At 39.8% G+C, this 22,258-nt stretch overlaps 1 protein-coding gene across 1 annotated transcript; it reads left to right on the top strand.

Moving 5' to 3' along the window:
- Nucleotides 1-10,040: 10,040 nt before the first annotated feature.
- LOC103049763 (receptor activity-modifying protein 1-like) lies at nucleotides 10,041-16,701 on the top strand. Its single transcript, XM_088143276.1, has 4 exons — nucleotides 10,041-10,074; nucleotides 12,668-12,694; nucleotides 14,061-14,214; nucleotides 15,407-16,701. The coding sequence occupies exons 1-4, from the start codon at nucleotides 10,041-10,043 to the stop codon at nucleotides 15,642-15,644; spliced, it is 453 nt and encodes a 150-aa protein (XP_087999402.1). The 3' UTR covers nucleotides 15,645-16,701.
- Nucleotides 16,702-22,258: the final 5,557 nt, after the last annotated feature.

Consider the following 22,258-nt stretch of genomic DNA (forward strand, 5'->3'; position numbering starts at 1 on the left):
TTCTTTCTTTCTTTCTTTCTTTCTTTCTTTCTTTCTTTCTTTCTTTCTTTCTTTCTTTCTTTCTTTCTTTCTTTCTTTCTTTCTTCACCTTTGGGACTTAGTATCCCCAGCTTATTCATGTCTTTTGTCTCTCTGGTGCCTCTCTGTCAGCATCACATGTTTATTTTGGTATGCTTTAAATTAATTTTGTATTTATATTGATTGATTGATTGATTGATTGATTGATTATATGCCATCGAGTTATTTTCAACTCCTAGTGAACATATAGCTAGGTTAGATTAATATTAATTAATTAATTAATATTAATTTATTTATCTAAATAAATATTAGATAAATATGGTATTTATATTATCTACTTTTATTATTTCATCTTGATTTTATGGATGGTAACCCTGCCATGGCTTCCAATAAGTAAATATGAAAGTCATATTTTGGCTTAACACAATTTGTAAAATCAGACAGATCACACACGTTAATGGTTACACCATTACTGCAGGTTATAGGTGCAGAATAATGGAGACACACACTTAGAGTTAGATGAAACTTGACCAAGGGTGTTTTTACACTCTCCAGTTAATGCACCCTTCACACATTCTCAAGTCATCAGAATACTGTACCAGCATAAACTGTACCAGCATAAATCAGCTGTGCTGATGATACTACTCTGATAGCCAAAAAATAAAATGATCTGCAAGCTCTAGTAATAAAAGTCAAGGAGCGCAATGGAAAATGGGACTAAAGATGAATCTAAAGAAGACCAAACTAATGACAACAGGTAGAACAATCAGCCTTAGAATTGACAATGAAGATATTGAAGTGGTGGATAGCTTCTGCCTTTTAGGATCAACCATCAATAGTTAAGGAAGAAGCAGTCAAAAAATACGCCACCGACTAGCACATGGTAGAGCAGCCACTGAAGTCTTTGGAAAAGATATTCAAATGCCATGATGTGTCTATGTCAATTAAGACCAGAATCACGCAAATCATGATATTCGCTGTGACACTCAATGGAAGTAAATGTTGGACTTTGAAGAAGCAAAATAGGAAGAGTATTGACGCTGTTGTACTTTGGTGTTGGGGAAGACTCCTGAGAATTTCATGGACAGACAAGGATACAAACCGATGGATCATCAAACAAGTCAACCCAGAATTCTCACTTGAGGCACAAATGATCAGGCTCAAATTGTCCTACTTCAGATACATTATGTGAAGACCTAGCTCTCTGGAGAAGGCTGTAATGCTGGGAAAGATAGAAGAAGGAAAGAGAAGGAGAGGACAACCAGTAGCAAGATGGATGGATTCAGTTACAGCAGTGATGGGTACACCATTGGAAGACCCAAAAGACCAGCTTAGGGACAGATTGTCATTGAGAAAATCTGTATGGTCTATGTGGTTGCTAAGAGTCAAAAACACCTTGATGGCATGTAATCAATCAATCCATCAATCAATCAGATTGTCCCTATTGCTGTCTCCTATCTTACTTCAGTTGCCTCCCTTCTAGTTTGTTGATGAATGGTAGCGCCTTGAATTATTATTTGCAAGTCTGTTTAAGTAAAGGTATTGGTGGATTTTTCTGGCTGTGTTTTCCTCCCTGCTCTGAACATCAATATCTGCAGGAACACTGACCAATCATGGCAGTGCTGTAGGGATGGGGTGGAGTCTGAAAGCAGACAATGTACTCTGAATATTTTGGGACTCTGAGCATGCCTGTTGAGAATGGTGGGAATGTTTTTGCTTTTTCTTTTGGAATGGATTGAATCAGGATGTTGTCCTGAGGAAAAGGGTTGTATCTTATTTTCAGCCTTTATTCCTCACCACTCTAAATCAGGAGGAAGTTCTGCCCTTGGATTTTTTTCCAGATGTGAATAGATTTACAGTTTCTTCCCCCCTGCCTTTTTTTTTTGCCTCTGCTAAATGCCCATGCACCGTAATTTATTGTGATCTACAGACAAGTCCTTCAACCAGGAATCTAGTAGTGCCTTTTCAGACTAACAATTTTTATTAAAAGGCATCAGATTTTGTGAGCTACAGCTCACTTCATCAGATCCATGGAGGGGCTAAACTGATGTAGGATTTAACTTGAGATGAGGTGGAGGAGAAGAGAAGACAAAGTAGTTACACTGATAATAGATTACAGATGAGACAGATTACAAATACTTATCAGATAACAATTGTAATTGCTAAAAACCCATTATACATCTGTATAACACCCTGTTTTCCCCAAATTCCCTCTGATTTTGGACTACTGTAGACTACTGCAGCTCTCCTCCTATTGTATTGTCGAAGGCTTTCACGGCCAGCATACGATGGCTGGTGTGGGTCTTCTGGGCTGTGTGGCCGTGTTCTTGAAGTTTTGTTTCCTAATGTTTCGCCAGCACCTGTGACCGGCATCTTCAGAGTGCAGGAGCACAGACAGGAGCACACAGCCCGGAAGACCCACACCAGCCATCTCCTCCTATTGTTTGGTCAACTAAATTCTGACCCTCAGCTCATTTGAAAAGATATTTCAGCTCCAGTATCTGCAATTATTAGTCTTGCTAAATTACTACACCCAAATAAAATATGGTGTCAGGTTTATTCATTTTTATTTACAGATTGTCATCAAATCAGGCTTCAGGTTTTCCAAATTTTGGTGACCTTGTTCAGTTCATTTTGTCCGGATTGTCTGCCAGTAATTGCTTCTCTCAAGTTCTGTTTCATCTGTGATAATGTCCAGCCACCTTGCTTTCTTTTGGCCTCATTTTCAATTGCCATCCGTTTTTCCAAACATCGGTGTCTCCTTCAATGATGCTTATGTGTCCACAGTAATTAGCATTACTTTAGCATCATTATTAGTGCTTCCAGTAAACAGCGTGATTATGCTTCATTGTCTCTATTTCATAGCTTCAGTCACAAATGCTGTGAATTTTTAAGACTAGGAAGATGAGCCTGCCACTTCTTTGCTTATATACTTTGGATTGGTATTGCCTGTTGACATAATTTTAATATTTTTAAAACAATCAAAACTTTGAAGGAGCAATTGAGACTCACCCATTTGACTAAACGTGACCATAATTCCTGGATGACTGAGCAAAACAAGACTCAATTGCTGCTTCCTAGTTCTGTTTGTTTTTTTTAATCCCCCGTTCCCGTTCACAATTTTACTCTGCATTGCAGGATTGCCAAGAAGTCTTCACTTGATTCCAGATTACTATATCAAAAGAAATCAGATCTTCTGTGTAATACTTAGTGGGACATTTTCTTTGTAACACAGGGGATGATTAAAGGGGCCTTGCAGAAAAGTTCTTGGAATTTTGGAACAGTTAGTATAGTTTTTATCATTTTTGTGGGTAGGGAGAGAAAAGAGAGAGAATAGGTGAAAGCCTAAGTAGATGGGAGAAAAGAATTAGAATTGTATAACTCTCTTTGCTGTCATCTAGTGGTCATCTGGATTTTTGCAGCCTTGATGTGGTACATCTAGGTAAAGCAGAGATCATGTGTTTAGCCAGTTTTTTATATCCATGGGTTTACAACTATTCTGAAGGACCACTAAATTTACAGCCTTTGACCAGGAGCATAAATATTGTGAAGGCAGGGAAGGCCAATGTCTTGGGGCCCACAGGGGCAGGGAACACTTCCAGGCACCCCCCATAACCCACTCCTTACACTAAGTCTTCAACAATCCCAAATGCAATGTGAGGCTATCAGATAGCAACAAACAGTTACAGTTTTCTTTATCTGTACTGCAAGGCCTAGTGTTCACCCAGATTTTTGAAGTTCAGACATGGTTGCATAAATGCTGGGCGTCAGTGGAATGAGGGAGGGAGGGAGCATTGCTACCACTAGCTTCTTTCTCCTTCACTGCTGCTTCTGAGTGAGCTGTGCCCTCAGCAGTAATAGCATGCACTGGAACTGGAGCCCTCAGCGGCTCTGGAGCAGTATTTCTCAACCTTGGCAACTTTAAGCTGTATGGACTTCAACTCCCAGAATTCCCCAGCCAAGCATCTGGGAGCTGAAGTCCATACAGCTTAAAGTTGCCAAGGCTGAGAAACATTGCCCTGGAGGTTCCAGCTGACTGCTGCCCTCCTGTTCCTTCCTCCTTTCTGATTGTGAAGTAATAAGGGAAGAGAGAACAGTCATCCCATATCTGGACTGCACACACCTAGATGACCACTAGAGGACAGGAAAGATAGAGAAAACTCATTGGTGGCATCTGGTGATTATTTTTGCAGCCCAAGTACAGTACGAGATTTGCTTTGGAGCCCAGAGAGAGCTCAACTGCCCCTATTTTTGACTGTGGACTTAGTCCTCTTCTTACAGAAGAGTGCTAAATCTGCTGCTTAAGTAAGGATGCTCTTCTGAGAGAACTGCCTCTCTAGCTCTGCCACCCACCAATTATCTGTTTGGGAAACTGCAGGAAAAAAGAACAAAAAATGGCAGATTTAAGAGTGCCTTAAATCTGGGGGAGGAGACGTGCCTGCAGCCGTGTGAAGTGTGCAGTAAATGGGCTGACCGTCCCACCCCGTGTCACCTGACCATGTTGCCAACAAAACAGTTGGTGAAGCATGTCTGATTTTACACATGTCGAAACTGCCGTGGGTTGCTACTAGTTTAAAGGGGATGCCACTACTTAAAAGCAGAATTGCTAAGGACCACTTAAATTCTGACAACCCTCGTTCTCCAGCAGGGAACGAGCTGAAGTCAATGCCAAGGGGACACAGCGGAAGAAAGAGATTACCACACTGTTTCTCATCATGTTCTAGAAACTCTGTCCCAATATGTAGGCTTTTATTTAAAACAGTGTTCACGGTTTCATTTAAGTTATATTAATTATAATTGTGTTGTAATTATATATGGTATATTGGTTGTTGTATATTTATGATTATTGCATTGACTTCAGCTGTTGCTTTTTTACACTGTTTAGAGAAGTCTTGACTAAAGTTTTATAGCTGATGAACTCATTAACAAGGAAACAAACAGAGAAGTCTTACAGCCCACAAGACTCTTCTGCGCTGCAAATAACCACATCTGCCTTCAATTTCAGTCAGTTTTTGCAGAGCACACCAATTCCCAGACATTCCAGAAGGTGAAACGATTCTGTCCCTTATTTTGTCTTTGTTGGAGTCCTTTTTGTTTTTATTTTCATTCGCAATAGAGGTAAACATACACTACGTGATTAAAGAATGTTTACGTTTCTTGTTGATAATTATTCTTATGCCCATTATGGCAGCAACATTATTCTCCATGTCACTAGTGTTTAATCTTTTCTATAAATAATTTGTCTGCTGCTTGTATATAATTTGAGACTATTTTGGTTTGGACTTTTCTGAATTATTTTGAATATACCCACGAAGAATTGCCCAGTTTTAGAAGTGTGTGCGTGTGTTGTGGCTCATTCTAGTGTCCTTTTTTGTATTGTATCTGTTTTCATAGTATCCTTGGAAAAGGAATACATTTTCCAAAACATATAAAAACTTTCTTATTGGCACTTGGGATTCCCGCTCTCTCTTTTGTTATCTTTTCAGTACAGCCCACACCCCTCTCTTTGTATTAGAAAAAATCTTGCTGTGTTTTAAAAGCCCTAAAAAGAAACCACCTATAATCCTTTTTCATAAGTTGGTTACAAGTTACCAACATCTAAATGAGCTGGTAATCTGACTGAGTAATTAAACTTAATCAAACAATTTTAAGAACTATGGATGACTAGTGGGGAGAGAGAGGTAGGAAACTTTTCAGAGTGGAACAGTAAGGAAGGGTATGCTGGTCCTGTAAAGCAGTACAGTGGTTTTATGTTGTTTTTTTCTTTTTTTCCCAGAAAGGGACAAAAATAAAAATCCACCTAGGTTTTAGTAATATGGTTTGCTGTATTTCCAAAAATTGTAACTGGCTGAAGACTAATTTGGAAACTCTGTCGCACTGCTTTAGAACTTCTCCTCTGTAGCAATGCTCCTTCCCATAATATGGAATCATCAAGAGAGCCATTGAGCACATTCGGAGGGCCCGTTTCTCAGCACAGACTGGATAGCTGCAACACTGACAATGTTTATTTTAAATTAGGAGATATGGTTTCTACAGTAGATATGGTATATATCAACCCTCCATTTCCCTCCTAAAGTATTAGAGAACACAATTTTATTTCTAATGAGGTAAAGAAGAACCATTTATGAAAGACAACCTATACCCCATTACCAATTTATTCTATTGCAAAACCCGCCTTTCATAAGAACAGCAGCAGCTTTTATTGTTTTAGATAAACAAAACCTCAGATCCAGCAAATTCCAGCTAGAAAACTGTTTTGAAACACTTTAGATGTGGAAACTACAATTTTCTTTGGTTTGGAATCCAGCATGTTGAGATTTGTCTAGAAAGCAGTCAAGGAAATTTGATTGAAGTTGAGTTTCTCTAGCTTTAATGGGAATGCAAGGAAATCATGTAGTCCACCTTGCATGCATACTTTTAGTAGGATTGGCCTTATCTTACTGACATCAAAGATATGTATTTTTCATGATTGATTTAGCATATCTGAGAATGGCACTATTAAGCCATTTTCAAGATGTTTTTGGTTTCAGAGCTAGAGAACAAAGTCTTAGTATGTTAAATAGCCAACAAAAATAGTTTTAAAACAGACTTCTGTAGAAGTTCCTATGGTATAAAAGGCAAATAAATGATCAGTCTAAAGCCACTTCTGATTTAGTGAATACAATATGGATTGTCTTGTATTGGGATCACAATAATTTTTTTCACTGTTGGGAAATCATGGATTGGATCAAATGGTATAACTGTCCATATAATCCACCCTCCTTTGCATTTTATCCCCCCTACTCCTCATATGCTGTCAGCAGAATTGGGATGTGTGCTTAGGGGGAGGGGAGAAGAGGACAACTACACAAGTAGAAGTGTGAATAGTTAACACTGAGCTCCTGGAGGAAAGGTACAATATAACAATTATAAATGTCTCCTGTCTATGAGGCCCATGAATTCTCTCTATAGCTCTGCTTGGAACTGACACTAAAGTGCTTGGCTCATCCTGGAACATGTGAAAAAGAAGACAATTTCTATATGAGGACTCGGTCCTACCTCAAAAGGAGTGCTGGACCTTTGGGATTCTATAGTGGTGGCTGAGCTGGCTGAATGCCCCGTGTTTGAAACCATAGTGGAACCAGTCTTTTCTTTGAAGTGCTACAACTTTGTGGAATTTGTCAACAGCCTGTTTCCCTAGTCACAGGAATTCCTATCTCATTTTGCCTCTTACTCTCTGGGCTTCAGACCTTTTCAGGTGGTTTGATGTCTTTTCAGCTCTCCTGGGATTCCTCAGCACGCAACCAGACAAATGCACACATCACAATGTACAGATGGGGATGTGGATAAATGAGTTCAGTGTGGAGTCCTTGGGGTTCTCTGAGCTTGGTTGTTTTCTTGTAAACGTTTTGTTATCCGGCTAGGTAACATCTTCAGTTCAAGTGGTACACTTTCCCTTTTTTTGTGCATGGCATGGCAGTGAATGGATGTTTTTACAGCTGGATCTATGCATCTCTGACTGGAGTCATGATTTTTGCTCCTTGTTCTTGACGTTTTGAGGTTAGCAAGTTTGAAGGTGATCGTGGATTGTTTTCCAACTGCTTTTTATGCATGGGAACTGGAAATGATGGCAGTATGGAATTTATCAATCTCTGAACATGTATAATTCAGAGTTTATTCCAGCCAGTACACATAAGGAATTAGCAGTAAGAAACTACTCCTTTGGCAAACTATAGGAGATCTGTATTGTTTTCTATTTATTTCATTTTGAGGAATAGTGACACATTCTAATTTTAACACATGTAAAATAGTCTTGGTCCTGATTTCATTAGACCTAAATTGAAGAGTGTGAAATTGTCTCCCATTGGTTGAAGCACTGCCAAGTGCCCAAACATAACATAGGGGCAATAGGGGCATTAGATGCTTATATGACAAGGGAGACAAAAATGTGATTTTTTCCCCCTGGCCTGGTGATGAGAATGTCTTGTATTCCCTGGCTTTGTCTCCTGAATTCCATCCTGGTTTTGCTTTTCTACAGAGGTGAGCATTCCCGCCCCCCCCCCCAGGTGAAATTACTTTGACCAATATTTAGAAACTGTTCCATCCCCTGATAATTATGTGGAGATGAAATATCTTGCAAGAACCTGGCAAGGAGATGGACTACAGGGTGTATAGCACAAAGGGAAGGAAGAGGAAATTCTTGGCTTCATTGTCTGAAAAGCCATTTAATCTGTATCAGGAAAATACTTAAGTGGTCTATGGAATCTAAACAACTGCTTGGTTAATTGTGGGTTGAGGTGATGAATATATGGGTGTGGGTGTAGATGTATACTTTTAATTGGATCTTCCTTTTTTAGTACTGTTTTACATTTTGGATGTTTTATATGTTTTAGATATATTTATAGTTTATGTTTTTTAAGTCGCCCAGAGTCCCCTATTGTGGGGGAGACAGGCAGGGGAAAAAAATCCAATAAATAAATAAATAAATAAATAAATTGAAATGACAGAAAGTCTGCAAATACTTAAGAGTGGTACATATATATATATATATATATATATATATATATATATATATTCTCTTAATGTCACAGTATTTTTGACAAACTCTCTGAATGTTTCTAGCATTATTATTATTAATCAACGACAACAATAAGAAATGTGTGTGTACAGGAAAAAAAAGTTTTATCATGACCATTATATTTGTGATCCCTTAAAAGCCGCTTTGTTCCCTTTGCCTTGGAACGGCACACACAATTCAAATTATGTACTTAGAAATCCACAAAATAATTAGCTTTGATTCTAGCACAATAAGCACAACAAACAATCCTCAGGGAATGGAGTGGCTCTTTAAACACTGGTCAGTTGCAACCCATTACTATACATTTGTTTTCTTCACTAAGCCTTTCTCTCATGTGAATGTGTGAAGTCAGTACAGCTACTCTGTTTTCCTATTCTTGGGTTCAGTTCCATGATTTAATAGTACCTTTGACAACCTTGTTCACTGTAGACACCCGACAGAGGCCCTCTGCTTCCAAGATAACTGAAGGGACCAGGGATTTAATGCTTGGGGTCACAGGTGGGACAGAGAGGAGGACAAACAAGCTTCTTCTTGTAACTAGAATTAGTTTCAGAGAAATGAAAACAAAGTGGAACAAGTGAACCTTCCTTCTCTTTCTAGCTGTTGTACAGATATAAACCAGATAGGCACAATTAAAACATTGGATTGGTGGAGACCAGAATGAAGTGCTCCTGCTAGACTTTTGTTTTCTTACTGCCAAACTGTTTCCTCTCTCACACCTTCCAGTGTGCCCGGAGGAGCCACAGCCTGAAAATCAAGAGCTTTAGAAAAGGTCTCCATGATAATAACTGCTACTCAAAGAATGGTTCTCTTGAGTACCTCCTCCAAAAAAGCAGCCCTCCTCTAGAAAGGGTGACTGAGAGTAAAAGGATATAGGAGGTGTAAGTAAAAGAATAGGTGTAGTGTCTAAGCCCAAGGGAGGTCTGCAACTGTTCAAGTGAAAGATAGATATTTATTGCCAGGAGAGAGAAGGATTAGCAGCTTAGAGATCTTCTCTACAATACAAGTTGCCATAAGTCATCTTGCTGTGAGAGCTAAGAAAGTATTTTAAAGAAGCTAACCTAAATTGTGATCTTACAGGAACTTGTTCTCAACCTTCTAAGGTTATATAATAGACATTAATTTGATTCTTTGATCACATGTTTTTGTAAAATAGTGACAATAGGTTGTTCTATATCTTTCCCACTTTCCACTGAGTCATGTTATTTCATCTGCTGTATAGAGAGAGCAATAGAAGAGGAAAAGAAATTCCAAATCAGGAAACGGTTTGATGGTTGCAGTGAAGCCAATAGATCCCTTAAAGATCTCCCCAGATTATTGTAATTAAATTTTAATTCTGAAGAGCAAACATAAGAAGGAAGGATATCCATATCAGGGTGTGCAACAGGCTCAGACACTGAAGGGCAAGTTGATGAAGGTCCCGTAATAGTCATGCAAGAACCTCTTCTCCTTTTCTCCAGGATGTATGGGGCAGATCTACAGTGACCTTGATGATGAAGGTAAGCAAAATATGTGCTTGTTTTCTAGAAACAAGGAAGACAGTCTTTTGCAGAACACAAATACTATCCTGTTCTCCTTTCCCCTTCTCTACATTTTTCCAAATTCTTCACACAGTATCCTGCTCCAGGCTGTTAAGGTCCTGCTCCAAGCTTGACTAAAAGCCATGTAAAGTTTAATTTGCATGGTCACCATGATGTACATAAGAAGTAGTTAACGTGCTAGTCTGATATTCAGAGTCAAAGCTAGTAGTCAAGATTCTAGGCTTTGTGAACAAGGGAAAACACAGCTGTAAATATTTACTGTACAGGAAAATATTAACCAAGATAAGCCAAGCCACAGACAAAAGCCATCTCAGTCACAGAAACCAGGGAGTCATCAGCAGAAGATAAGGTAAACCAGTCTTTGGTAAACTGGTGATAATAATCACAGATGCCAGTTTGCAGGACTTAGGAGTCGACATGAGTACAAGATAAACCAGTCAAAATGCAAGAAGCCTTAGAGTCTGGTGACAGAAACTGGAGAAACATGTATTTCAATCAAGATGAGGAGCGCTAATTTCATACAAAACTGAGGTCTACTGCATTCTACTATATTTTCAAACCTCACTCTTGTCCTGGAAAATTCAGGAAATTGGCTAGAATGTCTTTCATTTTAAAAAGTGCAAGGACCATCTTTGCTATGCTTTTCTCATTTGCTGGTTTTGAACTTGGCCCTTGGCCAATATCTGCCCACCTTCTCATCACTATTTAAGTGATCTGTGACATGCTGGGGATTTGGTCCCTCTCTTGCATGTCCATTAGATAAATTGGGGCTCCTGGCCATTTTGATAGGCTAACTAATTTTGCACGTGAATTATTTCACTTCACTTCCTCTGGAGCTGCCAGACAGAGTGGCTGTCCATGGGCAGGAATTCTTACTGTATGCTGGATTCCACCATTTGTATGTATGTGTATGCCGCCCATCTCCCCCCAACGGGTGACTCTGGGCGGCTTTAAGATTCTTCCTCAGAGGAGCAGCATTCCACTTCCTTAACAGTGGCTGGTTAGGTTGTATTTTCTTCCCTCACTGCAAAAAGGTAACAATGATAGAGTGATAGATGTGGGGGCAGCCCACCAAGTGCCTTTTTGTTTTTGTGCTCCCCATATTGACCATGCCAGGAGCCATGGCCAGTGCCAGAAGGGGATGGTTGGGTCCGTTGCTAGGCAGCATGAAGATTATTATGACAACAGGGGGAGTACAGCAAGCAGACTTGTGGAAGTGGCTTCAGAAACAGTTTGAAGGCAATCTATGCTTGTCCTGTCAGCTTGAAGTACAGATAGTCCTCATTTAGCGACTGCCTCATTTAGTGACCATCTGTAGTTATGACAGTGATGAAAAAATAACTTTATGACCAATCCTCACTTTTATGACCTTCACAGGTCTGAAAAGCAAAGGAAAGCTGAAGGAAGATCATAAGCACAGTTGCGGTTTCGCTTAGTGACTGCTTCGCTTAATGACCGAGTTGCTGGTCCCAATTGTCACTAAACAAGGGCTACCTGTACTGAGAATGAGGGAGGAAAATCACTCCCCTATCTCTGAGTTGCCACAAGTTCTTTAGCAACAATAATCCTCTTACTTGTACTCCATGAGGGCAGGAAAGGGGAAGAAAAGGAACCAGCCATCTGGCATGTTGCACACCCACTCATGGTGCTGATGAAACTGAAATTGCCCTGCTACCTTTCTCTGGTTCCTGAGGAGGAAGGATAAGGCAAGAGTTGTCTGTAATGGTGAGCTACTGCTTCTTTAAAACAAACAAACAAAAACAAACATTGTTGGATCAACTATATTGCAAAATAAATCTGGTGCTGCTTAAAAACTGGATCTGAATCCTGAAACAGAAGTGCCTTAATCAGTCATTAAAATACTGTGAGGAACAGTTAAAGACACAATGGGCTTTTGCCATTAACCTGAATACTGGGAGAGGTGGCCATGGGACTGCTGTATCCACAGCCCTCTCCTTTGGTATCTACTTGGCCCTCTGCTTAACCTGTCTCAGCAACATCTTTTTTCCAAGAATGTTTGTATGCCTGATATAATCTCCATGGTAGTTTTTGGAAAATAAATATAGTAAGAGCTGCAGCTCCGTATTTTGTTTGAAAGGGTACTGATGTGCCCAGAAAAACAAAATACTGTATTGGAGTGGGGAGAACATCCCCTGAGTGGTTGAGCAGGGAGCAAACTCATCCATCTGCATTCTGGTAAGTGAATATTTTGTGGCTCAATAAATCATACATCATGACAGTCACCTGGTAAATATAGGCAAGGCCCAGCATCCCTTTTGCCATAATGTCCACAACATGTCCTAAAATTGCCAAAGGTTGTATATCCTTCATTTATGGGTTAAGATACATAAAGTTGGCCATAGTGATTTAGCCCCAAGCTATGATTAAGCAAGCTTTTAATTTGTTAATATTTTCTTTAAGTTTTTAATCTTGAGCTGAGTTCACAACATCCTGAGAAATAAAAGTGAAGCTACAGGAGCTCTAGATCGGCCATATCCTTGTTACAAGTCCCTCTGTGATTCCTAAACATTTATTTGTCTTCCTCTTCTAGTCTCCTATCTATACCTGGATGAAGAAGGTGAGTGTAATGTCCTATTCCCACTCCATCTCTATCTAATATTGCATAATAAGAAACCTTATTTTGGAGCTTTTGTCTTTATTAGTTACTGGCTTCTGACTTAATGAGACTTGTATTCTAAAATGATTTGCTTAACTACCATCTTATCTATATCTGCCTCTTCTGCTATACTGGGAATATTCGCATCTGACACTAACTACCCATAGCACATTTTCAGACTCTATGCATAATTTACATGTGGTTTAATTAGAATGAGAAATATTCAAGACGTCTCCTCCGAATTCTGCCTAAGTGTTCAAGGAAGCAGAAGAAAATCACAGGGGGAGAATCATTTCTTTGTATGGGATCCTGGCGTGATTCTTGGTATCATTTCTGATCATGCCTTCCCTTTGCTCAGCTTAATAATTCTAGAAAAACAGATTTGGCACAAGCTTATTGCATCATAGAATTATGATGTAGATAAAGTATATAGAAATCCTACTTTTGTCAGGAAAGGCAAAAAGTGTTCCTTCGGTAATATGTTGCTCCTTGCAACAAGATGTGTAGTGTTTTCTGGAGGCTTAGATTTTAAAAGATATTAGATAGATTTCATAAGAAAGGATATCAGTGGCTATTTTCTGTTTCTCAGTTCCAGATACAACAGGGAAAAAAAATCTGTTGTTTCCATGACCTATTATTAGGTTTCTCAGAAATATAGTTTCTGTCTAATTTAGCAAGCGCTATGCTAGATCAGACAAGTCCAGCATTCTGTGTTATTCAGTATGTAATCACATTCACAAACAGGAGGTTGATAGCCCTCTTCCACACTTATTTCTTAACAACTGGTCTACAACAACCTTTGATTTCAGATGCAGTATATAGCCATCAGACTAGTAGCTACAGTACTCATATACTATAAATGTATCTTACCCTTTTTACAATAGTTAAATTGGTAGTTATCAGCACATCTTAGCTGGCCATTGTTAGACTACCAGATCTGATAGCAACCAGATGGTATTTGGGCACTGTGAGAGTTGGCTGATATAAGTTGTGCCAACATATGATATATAAATAGGTTCTATAGTACATTTCTTTTTCTTGTATCCAATTTAACTATAGTGTCAATGTTGGATTGAATATACAAGAAAGGTTCAAGGGCATTTTGAATGTCATGTGTAAAAGCACTCAGATAAAACACATTGATCTAGCTATAACATTCATGTTTTGCTTGGCTGATTATCAGAAGCAAGAATTTTATAAATTCAAAATGTAAGACTTCTTAAAGTAAGTTTTACCAATAAATGCATTTTAAGAAATATAATCATCTGCTCTCACCATTTATTCCTATCCTTTTGCCAATTTCCCTTTTTCTGAGACTGATCTTCTCTTCCTCCACCAGAATTTTTTGAAGAGGAAGACCAAGTCGTTGCCTGTGATGAAATCTACAATGATCAGATAGCCTTGTACTGCTGGCCCAGGTTTCATGCCACCATCACAACTACAGCTGAGGGTACTCGTTGCCTCTGGAAAATGATTGGCAGGTATAGATCTTTGAAGTCTGGTTCCTGGTAGAGTAGTGGTGCTCACAGAGTGCGTCTTCTCTTCCTCTCCTTTTGAAAGATCTTTGGTTCTTTTTTCAGACGGAAAAGAACCCAGACAATCTTTTTAAAAGTCAGTGTACAATTTAAGTAAAGATATAAACAGAGAAAGGGTGCTTTGACTCTTATAACATCTAATATGACATTGGAGAAGAGCCTCTTTTATGAAAAATGAACATTCCTGCCAAATTCAGAAAGCTGATTTATGATGGTTAAATATGAATTCCTCAATCGACGGTCTTTAGATGTTGTGAAAGTTCAGCTTGTTGGCTCGCTGAAATGGTTGGTTCTTTGGAAATATGACTCAGATCACTTTAATAATAATGGTCTTATTCCAAATTGCTGACTGGATAGTTCGGTGCAGAAGTTTCAGATAATATTGTGCATCCAAATGAGTTTGCCAGGCATCATCAAAGACAAATCAGTTCCATGAATGGGACAAGAAGAGGTTCTTCCTGTTTCATCATGGCTCCATGCCTGTGTCCTGTCTGCTGGGCTATGTTTGGATACAGGCTTAGTCCTCTTTCAAAAGAAATAGCACCTTAGTGCTTGCAACCTGTCATTCAGGCAATCTTCATACCATGTACCTATTTATAATCCCCAACTCTACCAGGTGAGGGGAAAGAAATGCTCCACTTTTCTTAACTGGTTCCACATTAAAATAGTAAGGTCAGCATCAGTCACTTAGCCTCATTACTGTGACAAAATAGGGCCCAGCTTTCAGAGCAACAGATTTTATGTTGGCACAATTTTCTGCTGGCTCAAGGACTGGAGGATAGCATGTTAACTGTGCCCTTTGAGGTCTGTGCCATGCCTTCACACCAGCCTGCTGCAGAGACAACTGCTTCTCCTCCAGATGACTATTAAGATTCCCTAGGGTTAGGGTTTTCCAGCCAGATGACCCAACTACGACTATCCTAGCTAATCCATTACAGTTTGCAATTATGCACCAGGTTGAGGGTGATAGAAATTGTAGTCAAATACTGTAAAAGAATGCATAAGGCTGATTTGCTGATTAGAAGGAATAATAAAGAGAGGCCTTTTCTACACATGAAAGCCAAAGGGCTCCTGCTTTGGTTGAGCATCTCTTATTTTTGCCGTTCCTCACAGCTGTTCCATTTTTCTCCCTCTGCAGCATATATAGTGAACTTGTCATTTGCACTGGGCTATTGGCTGAAATTATGGATTGCCCTGTGTCCAGCCCCACCCTAGATGCCTTCTTTGTGAGAATCCACGCTGAGTACTTTGCCAACTGCTCCTTGCTTACCAGGACCCTTGTCCTTCAGGCACCAGCAGGAACAGTCACAGTTTTGGTTTCCTTGCTTGTCTGCTTGGTACCCCTCTCTGTTGCTCTTACGCTCTGCAAGGTTTGACTTAAACTGTAGTTAGAGATGGAGCAGGTGGTTTGAATCTGGAAAAACAAAATAGAGGGTGGCACTTTTGGACTTCTGGCCAAATTGATGAAAGGAAATAATTGGTTTCAAGAGTGAAGGACTCTAAAATAATTAAGATGGCATTGTACTAAAGCGGTGGTGTGCAAATTCTGTGGTCTGTGAGTGATTGATTGATTGATTGATTGATTACATTACACATCACAAGTCAATGACAACTTTTAGCCCTACATAGATAGACCTCGTCCAGGACAATCTGTCCCCAACCTTCAGGTCTTCCAACAATGCACCCACTGCCCCTGTAATCAAGTCCATCCATCTCGCTGCTGGTTGTCCTCTTCTCTTTCCTTCTACCTTTCCCAGCATCATAGGTTTCTCAGGAGTGCTACGTCTCTGCATAATGTGCCCGAAAAGTTAATTTGAATTATCTGGAAATCCTAATGTGAAAGAACTTGCTTGAAAACCGAAGAATTGTTTTACTGTGGAAAATCAAATATGTTTTTGCAAGATGCAGCCCTGCAAGACCATATAAATTCATCAGAGGAGTGTATATAAGAGTATTGGACAGGATCCTACCACTATTCCACTTCTGTATAAAAATGAAACTGTAAAGAGGGGTGGGTCTGGGTAGCTGGCTGGCATTTAGTAACCAAACTGGCTGGGACAATAGTTTCATTTCCTGCCTTCCTGTAGTAACATCCTTTTGCAAATACACACAGCTATCTGACAGGAAGATTGTACTTCCTTGCTCATTCTCATATCCAGGAAAGTCTACCCTCACCCTTCCACCTCCATGTTGGTGATTCTTCAGCCTACATAATAACCCTGTTCCCAAAACACACTTAATTGGATCATAGGGAGCAGGAGGCAGGGAGGAAGAGTGCCATATATACTAAAAAACTGAGTTAGTTGCTGTAGCCGATTAACCCAAAGGTATTAGATTTAGCTCCAAACAGATCTGCTCTTGTTTGGAGCTAAAGTAACCCTTGATTGACTTGGCAGAGTTTCTCTAGGCATCCTGTTTCTGTGACTGCTACTATTTTCATCCCTATATGACAAGATGAGGGTGGGTGGAGGCTGAAAAAGGGCAGAAAGGGGTGGGTGGTGTACGACTTCTTGATTGTACCACCATTAAAAAAAAAAAAATCACTGTTTTCTCCTCCAGGTGTGGGGGAGTTGGTAAACAAAGAGGGAGGTTATCTTCTCTAGCGTCCTTTGTCATGTCTGGAGGAATGAAAATACAATTTCCAGATGATTGACAGAGTAATTTGAGATCACGTGCAGCCAACGTCAATTGTCTGGGAGAGAGGATAGCTGGGTCATATATCGTATGAACAGAGCCATGCTGTTGTGTATTGGTTAAAAGAAATGCAACTGTCAATCATACTCCCCCCACTTGAGCAGTATCAAAACATACCCAGATTCCTTTTCTTCTTCCTGACGTTTCTGGCTATTTCTGGCTGTGACCAACTGGCCTACCTTGCAAGGAGGATTAGAAGATGGGGGAAGATAGCCCTTTCCTACTGTTACAAAGACCTTTGTCCTGCCTTCACTTTGGCAGTGGAATACCCCTTGTGGATACACAAACTATTTTAATTTCAAGGGGAAAAAAAATCTTAAGATATGACTAGAATACAACAGTGCAGACATTTCCTTTAAAAAGTTATCTCTTTTCAGTAACTATTTACTTGCCAAAGTCACTGCCTATTTCTATTTTCCCATTTTAATGCTCTACAAACCCAAAGAAATTGCACGGGCATTCTCTTTCAGAGCTAGATCAACATCAGACCTTGTCTGGATTTAGAAGATGGGCTGGGCTGGGAGCCTAGCAAGCATTTCCCAGTCTAGCCCAGCCGGAGGCTAGCCTGGGAAGTGCCAAAAAAATCCATGGAGAAGGCAAAGTACTTCTGAACACTTGCCGAGAAAGCTGGACAGAGTCATCAGGAGTTACGCTCAATGCAAAGGAGACTTCACCTTTTTAACTTATTAGTTTTGTTTAAAAATATAACAATTGAATATATGAGGAAGCATCACAACATACATCAGGCAGGCTGGGCCTAGAATATCTGCTCCAAATAAACCCAAAAATCTTCCCCAAGGCAAATGAGTGATGCCGGTAAGCAGCCAAGTAGGAGGAAAAGCAGAATGCTGACGTTCCCCCATAGAAAGAAGGGCTTGAAACACAAAATAGTGTGCTAGGAGTAAAGCCCATGTTACTGCTACTTTCTGGTTTAATGTTTGTAACAATAAAAGAAATAGTCACAATGTTTATGTTTGCTAATACAAGGCCTGCATGGTTTCCCGCTGTCTTTCTTACTTTATGGTGGCAACAGAACATGCTTTGCAATAAAAAGAAAACACAAACACCCTGAGTGAATCAAATGTTTAAGGATGGTCTTTCTCAGCCTGGTGCTCTCAAATGTGCTGACCCGTGCTGGCTGGGGCTGCTGTGAGTTTTTCCAACACGTATGGAGGGCATTAAGCTTGTGAAGAGGAATAAATGTTTGGAGTGTTTCTTTTTACATTGCCAGTAGCCCTTGCTTGCCCTTACTTGTAAGCAAGTGTTTCTCATCAGGACAAAGCAGCAGGCTGCATTTCATTTCCACATTTTTTTTTCTGGACAATCAACCTTTGAAATGACTGAAGGTCTCATTGCAGCAATAACCTCCATTTTTCTTTAGTATTTAGAGAGGTCTCCCCTCCCACACACATTTTTTCTAGTGTTTTCATGTCCAATGCATTTTGAGTTTTTCATCAGAAGACACTCTGGTAAAGGATCTAGGTATGATGTTGAAATCGCTGCTGTTTACTGGCAGTTACTTCTCTCACATTTAGCTAGTTTTTAAATGCTACACAAGATCTCATCCGGGATCAGACCAAACTCCCATTGCCTCAATGGCCAGTCGGATGCCTATGAGAAGCCCACAAGCTGGTCATAACTGCAAAACTTCCAACCCATTTGTGTTCCCAAGGTAGCATGCCCCTGATACTGGAAATGGCGCATAGCCATAGTTTAATATCTATTGGTAGGCTTATCCTCCACAGATCTAATTCCTGTTCAAACTCAAATCTCATTTTAAAATATTTCTCTGGAATTTCTGAAATAGCATTAGTATCTGGAGTAATTAGACGGAATAATAGATGTTTGAGACAAACAATCTTCAAGATTTATCTGATGCTTTTATATATTCAAATTTCCCCATAAGTTTTCCATTAATTTTTTTAAAAACCCAAAATTATAACTGCAAGGCAATATTTGTCATATATGGAGACTCTGCAGATAAAGCAACACTCTTTCTTCAAGGGCAGGAAATAGGGGAAGGATAAACCCTATTAACTCCTCCCATCTGAATTTGGATGACAGAGAGAGCAATGGTTAATATAAATAAATTTTCTATAAACCATGGATGCCAACTGTGATCAAGACTATCCTTCTTAACCTTAACTTTGGCCTAATCATGACTCAGGTTGCCATGTAAACTCATCCCCTTGAGAATGGAGAATTGACAGTGATCCTTAGCTATGAAACTTGATGAAAGGTGTATTAAAATAAGTAGAAGCAATAAGAAACATTGCAAAGGCAATGAAAAGGACTTTTTGATTAATCTTGGACAACCAGTACATTAGACTTGGAACCCAGGCATTCCAGATACTCACTGACTAAAGAGATTTTAGACTCTGCACATAATATGAGGCATATGCTTACTACATGCCTGCCAATAGTATACACATGTAAAACATCCACAGAAGGAAAACATTAAACTAAAAAAATACAAAAATATAATTGTTTCAACAGATTGGAAGCTAAATATTTATATGTAAGGACAATAAATGAATGTACCACTGATGTGCTAACTGCAGTCCAGCGAGCTTATCAATGACAACACATGAGTTACTTGCTGATGCTAAACACCTATTTGGATAATTTAATTATAGTTTAATTTGCATATATTAATTTGCATTTAACATATGAATTAAACATTCTTGCACATTTACTGAGTACAATAAATACATTTGATCCCACTAAGCATCATAAGAAATTTTCCTCTTCATAATTTGGCTTGCATTCTTATCTCAGATTAGTAGTTTCTATCACATCAGATTCTGATTTCAGCAACTTCACATAGGTCTGTACAATGCAGGCAATTTGGAGCAGACAACTCTTCTGGACTATGGATGTGTTTGAACAAATTGAGGATATGTAGTGGGTACATTTGCAAACTGGCTGCATGATGGGCATAAAACACTGGTTTAATAGAATGTTCTTCATCCTGCTAGTGGATCTTTGTGAGGCCTGAAGGATTTACTACATATAAGTATGATGCTGGAGGGCTGTGTTTTGTAGCATCTTGGCTTCCTCTTTATTTTATTTTACAGGTAGTCTTTGGTTATTGACTGCCTCATTTAGCGACCGTTCAAAGTTATGACAGTGTAAAAAAAAAAGGGTTGGGACCAATCCTTGCATTTAGGACCATTGCAGCATCCCACAGTCATGTGATGGCCATCTGTGTGCTTCGCAATTAGTTTGCAACAAGCAGAGTTAAATAGAGAAGGTAGAAGTAAAACCGTAAGTCCCAGTCACGTGATGTTTCGCTTAAAGACTGCAGTGCTTAGTGACAGAGTTGCTGGTCCCAATTGTGGTCACTAAGCAAGGACTATCTGTATATAAAAGTCAGCTAGGATAGAGACCTTGGTAGGCAGTTAGGGTACATTGGGACAGACGGGGATCACATTGCCTTCATCACTATCAGGATTTCATCTGGAATTCCCTATGCAGAGGTGAAATCCTGTTGAGGCTGTTCTCACATTGGCCATGGATGATGGGATTCAGAGTTTCACACACAGAAAGTGCCACTGACTTTGGGGAAGACTCTTTTAGCTTTCTCAAACTGGAAACCCATTATTTTAAGTGATTCTAGGATCCCAGAAATGTCTGAGGATTGATTTTCCAGATTCAGGAGGAGCAGGGACATGAGGTCTGGGGAACAGGTTTCCTTCAACAAACTTTGAACATGGTCTTAAAAAACTAAAAAAGATTAAAAAGGACTTATGATGTAGCGGAAACATGCTCAAGTACAAAGGTGCATTTGTGTGGGATTGGACAGTTTATCCAAGTTTTATTTTCCATTTTTGCTCTAGACTTGCACCAAAGATATTGTTTCCTTCCTTGTTCTGTAGTTGTAATAGCAGTATAACTCAATAATACTTTTTATTATTTTTTGTTAGAAAAGCTTGTGTGGTTTGTTTATTTGCTTTGGATTTTGTTATCTAGCTGTTTGCATGCTGCATAGGGTAAGAGGGAGGAGAGAAAAACCTTTATTTATTTGGGGTTTTATTTTGCTATCCTAGGGTAAAGAAGGTCAGGGAAAGAAAAGCCCCTCTGATACTTACATCTGTTTATTATGCAAACTAAGGGGGGGGGGGAGAAAATCCCTTCCTTGTTTTAACTGTTTAGCCCAGTGAGGCTAAATGAAGAGCTGGATTCATGTCTCATTATCAAATGAGAAAGATGTCTCAATGGTGAAATTGAAGGACACTTTTATTAATTTCTAATCATTTTTTAAAAATCATCATCATCATCATCATCATCATCACCACCACCACCACCACCACCACCACCACCATTGTAACTGGAGTTCTCTGGGCATTTTATTATAACTTAAACTACTGCAAACAATCAAACAAGCCCATTTATCTCAGTATCACAAAGGGTCCTAGAAATTTGCTGTGTCTCAGAGAAGAGATAAGTAAATAACCTGTTACTCACTGAGCTAGACTTACAGTGGCCGAGTTGGCTTGCTGCTCGCCTCCCTCCCTGTGGTATGGCAGTAGCCCTGCCTGGGTTCCTTGACTCTGTGGTAGAGCTGGTGATAGAGTTCCCCAGATTGATGGTTCTGGGGGACTTCAACCTGCCTTCTTTGGATCTGGAGTCTGAGGTGGCTCAGGAGTTCATGGCCATCATGGCAGCCATGGACCTGATCCAACTTATTAGGGGCCTAACTCACAGTGTGGGTCACCCATTAGATCTGGGTTTTGTCTCAGGGCATTGGCAACATGATCTGGGTTTGGGGGATATTAACATCAGTCCCTTATCATGGATAGATCACTCCCTCTTGGCCCTAGAGTTCTCCGTAGCTGCCCCCCACAGGAGGGAGGCTGGGCCTATTTGATTGACCTACCTCAGATGACTGATTTACCCAGTAGGGTTTCAGAGAGAGATTTGGGTTATTCCTGAAGCTCTAGTACACAATTTGGCTCAGGTCTTACTCGATGCTTGGAATGAGCATGTAGCGTAGGCTTGGATCGGATTGTACCTATGCGGACTCTCTGCAACTGTGGATCCCTAGAACCCCCTGGTTTACAGAGGAGCTCTGGAAGCTGAAACAATGCAAGAGATGTGTAGAGAAGACTAAGGACAAAGCTGGCAAAGCACAGGTAAGAACCTTTTTAAGGACCTATCTTGTGACAATAAGAGTAGTGAAGTGTGCTTACTTCTCTGCTCTTATTGCATCTGCAGATAGCTGGTCAGCAGCCCTGTTTCAGATGACCAGGTCCCTTCTGGGTAAGGAGAGGTTGGGTGAACCCTTGCAGGACTG

This window comes from Python bivittatus, unplaced genomic scaffold (assembly GCF_059951505.1).
Source record: "Python bivittatus isolate LINGU-HERP-01145 unplaced genomic scaffold, Pbiv_v1 ctg000410_np1212, whole genome shotgun sequence".
In the NCBI taxonomy this organism is placed as follows: domain Eukaryota; kingdom Metazoa; phylum Chordata; class Lepidosauria; order Squamata; family Pythonidae; genus Python; species Python bivittatus.